At 28.9% G+C, this 8,059-nt stretch overlaps 1 protein-coding gene across 1 annotated transcript in view; it reads left to right on the forward strand.

Moving 5' to 3' along the window:
- The window catches only part of LOC119675874 (myb-like protein D), a 7,459-nt gene extending 4,465 nt beyond the window's left edge, over positions 1-2,994 (forward strand). The window contains exon 4 of the mRNA XM_038087092.1: positions 2,930-2,994. Within this exon, the coding sequence (XP_037943020.1) occupies positions 2,930-2,994 (65 nt within the window). The remainder of the gene's footprint in view (positions 1-2,929) is intronic.
- The last annotated feature ends 5,065 nt before the right edge of the window (positions 2,995-8,059 follow it).

Below are 8,059 nucleotides of genomic sequence, written 5' to 3' on the forward strand. Positions count from 1 at the left end.
TCACTTACAAATGTAATTACTTTTCCTTGATGTCAAACTGTAAGCCTTAAGTGGCTGGTACTTTAGACTACAAAGAAAAGCTATCTGTTTTTTTTTATTTGCCAGTTAAAGTTTTTTAGTAAAAAACTACAGGTGGTCCAAACTCTCACGTCCACCTTTGAGAGAAACGCCAAACCCAATTGCACCATTTACATTCTTCTGTCGCATAACATATCATCGTCATCAACTTCATCTTCTTCATTATCATTATTATTACAAACCACATTATCAACAACAACGATCGATTGATACACTTGACACAATATTTATTTGTGGAATTAATAAAAGAAATAATAATAAAAATTTTCTGACTTTGACATTGAATTTTGTTCAAACATTTATAAGCATTCTTCTTTCTCTACTCATATAGTTAAGATAATTTAAATACTCCCAATTCTTTTGTGTTCAGAAGAAAGAAGTTAAAACCACTTTGATGGAATTTTTTGATAAGAAAACTTTTAAATAAAAACCGTCAAAAAAGTACATCATAAGAATATATCAATTTCATAATAATACCGTTGGATCAGTTTACATAAGCGCCATCAAAATGTACACATGTATTGAATTGTACATCTATATAGATATATAGGAACATACATTTAATTCAATTATATGAATATGTGAAGAAGCAATTACTATATAACAAAATAATTGGAGTAAAATTAATTAATATATATTTATTTATTTATGAGTTAATATTAAAATTAATTTTAAAGTTAACTAAGAATAAGGGACTGGATTGCTAGATCCATCGCCCTGATATTGTTGTGTCTATTTTTATAAAATATCTGACATATAGTATAAAAATACTTTTTAAAGATATACTTTGCTCTGCTTTTTAAAAATATTATTTGTAGTGCGTTCAAAATAATATATTAACGTTCAATTAAAACACAAAAACTCAACTTCAATTCATCCTTTCTAATAGATGATCTAACTACAAATAAATATATTTGAAACGTGTCTTTTTTAACACAATATAAATATTATTGCTTGAATGTTGAACTTGTGAATGCATTTAATGATTTGTAAATTTATAGCTTCATCAAAACTTCTATATTCTTTACAAAGTTTTATGAAAAAATGTTGTTAGTTTATTAGTTGCTATTTATTTACTATATTTTTACTGCTATATTTTAATTTAATTTGACTGACCACCGATACACTAGTAAAATAATGACTTCTAATATTAGTAGACGCGATCAGTTGAATGACACCAAACACCGGTTCCGGCTACCTTTTCTCTTTAATTTTTCCCATTTATTCGATAATACAAAATTACTTTCAAAGAAAAAATCTTCTTTATTTTATAAATGAATTTGTTGTCCATGTTCTTAATATACCTTCTGCTCAAAAAGTATTCGGATTTTGTTGTCTGTTAACTACTCCTTAAATAATAGACCTTTTTCAAAAATTCTTTGTTATATTGGTACACCATTTCTTGACATATGGTACAAATTTGAGCGCCATCTGTCAATTAGTTTGTTTACAGCAGCTGTTAATGTGAGACTACCTCAAGTGCATTTAGCGCTTTTTAGTATGGAAAATTCTTGTTGTACGCGATTTTTTGACCACACACGGCGGCACTGTCATCGCTGAGGCACCATATTCACCAGATCTGGCGCCGTGCGACACATCCTGCTCAAATTGCCCCTTCGTGATAAGCGTTTTGAGTCGATTGAATCGGTAAAAGAGAATCCGCCGAAGGAACTAAAAGCCATACCTGCACGGGCCTACGAAAAGTATGTGGAAGATTGGGTTAAGCGTTGGCATATGTGTATCGCTTCAGAAGGAGCATATTTTGAAGGAGATAAAATAAATTTGGAATAAAATTCTAATTTGTGTGTTTTATTTCCAAAATCCGGGCATTTTTTGACCTGGAGGTAATGAATTCAAGTCCCAAACTGGATTTTACTATAAACCAAAAACCAGAAAGATATTAAAATTTTATAGTTTGAAACAGTTACAAATTTATCACATAAAATAGTTGAATGAAAATAGAATAAAAGAATAGAATACGCAATATGCATATAAAATAAATAAGCCGCATATTAAAAACACCTTACCACTTATTAGAGTTGTCCTTTAAGTATCAGTCAGTTTACTCAAATGTATAAAATAAAATAAAGAAATATTGTAGTGCCATCAAACAGTACCATAAAGACAAAAAATTTAAAAAAATGTTAGCTAACTACTTTAAAAACATAATGGGAACCAATTTATATGGAAAACAAATTGCATTCTGTATTAATATGTTCTTTGTTAAAATCGCACAAATGAAATAAAAATTTTTTTCATAATATAAACCAAGTCAAATTGATATCAATATGTGATTTTGTAATTTGCGTCCTATTCTCCATATTTCATTTCCATTCATTTATATATATTACTTTAAATATTTGCTTAAAAAAATTACTTGCAGGACACCAATGTTTTGAGAATTATAACATATCATATTTTTTGAAATTTTTTGCAATACTAAAACAAAGACATCGAGGTAAAAAGATAAATAAAATTCAATAAAACTAATAAAATAATTATTAATTATCTTTAATATGTGCATTTGATTTATATTTCTTTAATAGATATATAAACTTCAGACTTTTGCTCAAAACTCAGATTAAGTGGTATATTGTCGATATTTTCGAAAAAAAATGTGAAACATGTCTAGTAGAATGGAAAAATGACTCTTTGATGAAGAAACCAATTTTCTCGACTTGATATTATTGTTTTCAAAATACAAACCTCTAAACGATTTGCAAGTATTGCACTTCCATACCTCTTCTTAAATCATTTAATTCCGATTAGTAGATTGAAGTCTTAAAGTTCAATATCACAAAATTTTACGAATTTTACGAATTTTTTAGGAATCTCTTAATATTTTTTAAAGGTTGTATAGTCCGCTCAAATGGCTTAAATATTCCCATATATAAGGATCGTAAGACCACACTTTAAATATTCAAGCAATTAATAACTCTGATCATACACTAAAACAAATCACAACAAAGAATACCTCTTCACTTGCTTATCTTAAGTTGAATTGATGAGCTTAAATTTTCTGGCATGTGTGGCATACTTCGCATCAGATTAGAAAAACAGTAGACGACAATCCAAAAGTTCCGAGATTAAAATATCGATAGAAGGAGTTTATCAATATTTAAGCTTTGTGATGAGTATTTAAGTAGTCATAATTGGAAATATTTATGATCAATTAGAATGAAGTGATAATTTAATATGCAAGTTTAACTTCTGGGAGAAATATTTCAAATTTGAAAATATTTTTATGTTATTTATATTAATAACTATTACGTGTATATGTATTATATATTAAAGAAATTTAGTTATTTTTTAATATTTTATTCCTAAATACGCTTTAAGTATTGCGGAAGTTGTTTCAAAATGAAACATCTGATTTCTATGCTAAGCTTAAAAGTACTTCCACATACACAAAGTGCTATATTATCTACTTATTAATAAAAATCAGTGCCACACCAATTACTTCAGAGCATGCCACAGCCACCACGCACCATTCAAATCCACACCATATCATACAACTTTATAGAGCTCCAGTCAGCTTACGGTCAAGAACTGTTAAATCAGACAGAACCATAACAACGTTAGCGCGCGCACCTTCAAGTTTAATGTCAGTTAATCGCTTGTTTAGAATCTACTTGTACATGTCCAATATTGCGTCTAATACTTTTCAGAAAAGGCTTGTGTGAACGGTATTATTGACTCAAGTTAAGAGCTACACGCACATTTGGAAAATATCACATTTTCTGCTTTTTTATTTCACTAATTTTTGTTAATATGGGATTACTTACAACTGTGTATTGTACACTGAAAGTTTAACTGAGTGTACCTAAGCGAGATTACAGCAAATTTTACCCAAAAGAGTTTTAAATAAATGATAATCAAATAAAATCCATATATTTTCAAAAATCTTATGAGTGTTGCATCTCTCATTGGAACCACATATCATCCAAAACGAATACATTAACGTCATGTTATTAATAAAAAGGTTATAATATCTTGACAATGCCTCTTCTGCCGTTAACTGCAATGACATTTTTAGTTTAAAAGAAACCATAAACCACACCAAACTTTCGATTTTTGGAGAATTTTGTTAACAGTTTATGGGTTTTCTTCAAATTCAAATACAATTGTTTTGTGTATTTAAGAAGATGTCTCAGCAAAAAGGATCTTTTTCGCTAAAGATAATTTTACTATAAAATAATAAATATGTCTCAAATTTCTCAAAATTCTTTCTTATAAAGGGTAGTTTAGTTACTGTTCTTGAATCAACTGAATTTTAGATATTTTATAAAGAACATTCAATGAGGTATTATAAAAACATAAGTACAAGTTTTTGAAAACCATATCTAATTGATTTTCATTCACACGTGTGTTCAAAGCATCGATATTTTCAGCAGCACGTTACCGTTTTCGCTAGATTGAATTGTTAACATCACAAACACTACCCAATTACCCGAATTTTCCAATTTGGGAAATTGGAAAATTGCGTTACTAAAAGTAAGCCCTGTAGATCGATTATGTTGACCATAAATTTCACGTAAACAAAAGACCTGGTCCAAAGAAACTTATTATTTTTGTAATAAATTTAAACAAGCTTATATTCAGTCTTCAACTTTAATTTATTTTCAAAATAACTTATCAAGAAATTATGGTCGTTAGCCTTTTGAGAAACACGTATATAGTATTAATTTGATCACCCTGTATATAGTCAAAATTTTTTATAGAACAAGCTAATAAAATATTTAACTCAAGTAATTATATGGGAGTTATAGTTCAACAAGATTACGATTTAGTTGCCAATTTACCTTTCTTCATATTTCAAAATCCCAATCTCCGATCCCGATCCCAATTATCAATATAAAAATTTTGGGTTTTGGGAAAATTGTCAAAATCAGTATTAAAAACTGATTATATTGTAATACATATGCGGCTTTATAGGCTGATATTTCTTTGATATTTGGTATTTAGTTTTTTTTTATTCGATTTTTACTTTAATAACAATACTTTACCTTAAATTCTTTTTGATAAACAAAAATATATATAGACTTAAATTAAATTCTTTGAAGTGACGGCATTACTGGTAAAGACTTCTAAATAAATAAAGCAGTTATTATTATAATATCTCCATCCCGTTATCAACATGTAGCAATATCTAACAGAAGGATGACAATACCTTAATTACTTTTACAAAGGATTCAATTAGGCATCAAGTAGATTGTAAATGTTTTAAATGGTTTTCTAATAGTTCAAGAATAATCTTTCCACAGAAAGAAGGTATAAAGAAAGATAGAAACTATTACACTTATCAGAGTATTTCTTATTTTATTATAGTATTTTTTTTTGTTTTGTGACGCATTTTTAGATAAAGTTAGATATAGGAAATTTCATCTCCAATATTGAACTGTAAAAATATCTGTAAAAATACAGATTATCACACGTTAAATAAATATTTATTTAATCTTTCAAGCTAGAGACTAAAACCGAGAAATGTAGTTAAGCCCAGAACTCATCATAAGTTTCTGATCAGCATACCAATTTTCTTAGATAGCTTAGAGTGGTTGATTTTATTTTAGTACCACAATATGCCTACCACATTTGTAGCGTACTAGAAAAGGGTGTCAGGGGAACTACTGCCACAACAAATATTATAATGATGCATTTTATCTGCGATCTTGAAGGATTAAGCCGCGCATTAATTCAATAATATTAATACCAACAACAACGCTAACAACAGTAAGTAAAACAACAACAGACCACTACATTAACAACAATAAAAGCCAAAAGCGTTAAATACAAAATACTTAAGAGTATCGTTAGCATCGAAAACTTCAGCTAATTCAAGACTACGAAATCTCATGCCAGCCTCGTGCTGCACTGAGCTGTTCTACTTGTGTCGTTGGATTTGAATGAAACGGCAAAGCCGTAGGTCTCCAAGCGATGAACGACAACAAAACATGTCACAGACGCGACATTTGCGTGATCGCATATTATCCCCAAATGCAGGCTTAATACAAAGCATTTTTTTTACACCACTCACTCTGGGGTCTGGCGCTTTCAAATTATAATAAAAAATAAATTCCACAAAAAAGTATAAATTTTTTTGTTTTGATTTTTGATTATTTTTCAAGTTAATCATTTAAAATGTTTTGACTTTCATATACCAAAATCAGTGGAAATATAAGAATCGTTCTACCATTTCAGCTGCATTCGGTGGCCAGTGTTGGCCCGGTTAGAGAAATTTGAGATTCAAATTTTATTTCAAATACTTTCGATATAAGTTCTTGGCATTAATTAGCTTTGTTTTTTTATTTGCTTTTTTATTAATTGTTATTGTTGTTAATATCAATAAATTGTAAACGTTATCATATCAAATTATTTAATTGTTATTTGATATTTCTTGGATTTTCTGTTGTTTGAAATGTTTCCATCATTAAAATTTTTCATTATCGGGGAACGATCAATCAACCAGGAAGCAAGCGATTTTAGTTAAAGGTAAAAAATCGTTCATATACTATAAAAATATTGACTTATATCTAAAATTATGTGAGAAATAAATTGCTTAAGTGTAATATTGAAAATGAAATGGAAATAAAATAACAGAAATATCGCAATTTTAATAAAACATATAGGTATAGATTTATTATTTAAAAATCTAAAGATTGTTTTATTTACACAGTTTTCGTTAATTGTTTTACTCCCCACAACTCTTTAGAACAGCATCTCTGAAGTCAAGCCCTAGGAACGCCTACAACAACTCGTTAAACGATGCTATTTGATTTTGACTGGGCAGCATTAGATTGTTTAAATCTACAGTTATCAATTCTCTTTGTTCATCATTTGCCTATTCAACTCTATATACAGGCGACCATATAACATTATTTATTTTTTTATATTAACTCTAACCTACCTTTTATGCCAACATTTTATATTTCGGTTTATTGCCGGATGTTACGATATCATGGACATCGTTTTCGGCCTTATCTAACATAGCATTTCTTTTCACTCTTCTTTAGATAATCAAATGTAGCATCTCATATTTCAGACTTAGCATGATATGACCTAAATTTTATATTTACTTCTTTTTTACAACTCACATAATCTGATAATGATATTTTTAAGAATTTGCCAAAAACTCAATAATTCAACGACTGGAGTTTATTGATATATAAATAACATATAAGCCGAGTATACTGTTTACAGAACAGCTAAAAATGATGTATATAATTCGCAAACATATAGAAAGGTTTTAACATAAAGTTAATCATATTTGCATTCCTAAAAGCATATTTTTGAAAACTATTATTTTTATCCAAATACTGAAAAGAAACATAGCAACATAGGAACATACACAGGTATGTACTTCGGAACTTCAAGGTATTACTGCAGGATAGATAAGCGGCTTCAACATACTGTCATTGGTACTATTTATTGAAAATTCTTTTTTAATGATTATAACATTTAAGATTTATTTTTTTATTAACTGGACAGTATCAGTGTGAAACATTAACTAAAACTCTCATGAATAAATTAGAAAAAGACTTCAGTCTTTGCGTAAAAGGCCAACGACTAAAAGTGCATTCCAATAATCAAGAGCTCGGAAAGAGCTCGGAAAAGTTTAGTAGGAAAATCTGCATGAAGTAGATTGGGGCAGCGATTAATATCCTACTAAAAACAATAGACGTTTATCTAGTCTTTAGACGATAGCTGCAAAATAGAAGACAGGATTGAGAAGATTGTTGTTATTAGATTTGAGTTATAAAGGACTTTTCTCTCAAACCTACCGTTTACGAGGCTCTGGTATTTAGTAATATCCTACTAAAAACAATAGACGTTTATCTAGTCTTTAGACGATAGCTGCAAAATAGAAGACAGGATTGAGAAGATTGTTGTTATTAGATTTGAGTTATAAAGGACTTTTCTCTCAAACCTACCGTTTACGAGGCTCTGGTATTTAGTAATATCCTACTAAAAACAATAGACGTTT

This window comes from Teleopsis dalmanni, chromosome 2, assembly GCF_002237135.1.
Source record: "Teleopsis dalmanni isolate 2A chromosome 2, ASM223713v2, whole genome shotgun sequence".
In the NCBI taxonomy this organism is placed as follows: Eukaryota; Metazoa; Arthropoda; class Insecta; order Diptera; family Diopsidae; genus Teleopsis; species Teleopsis dalmanni.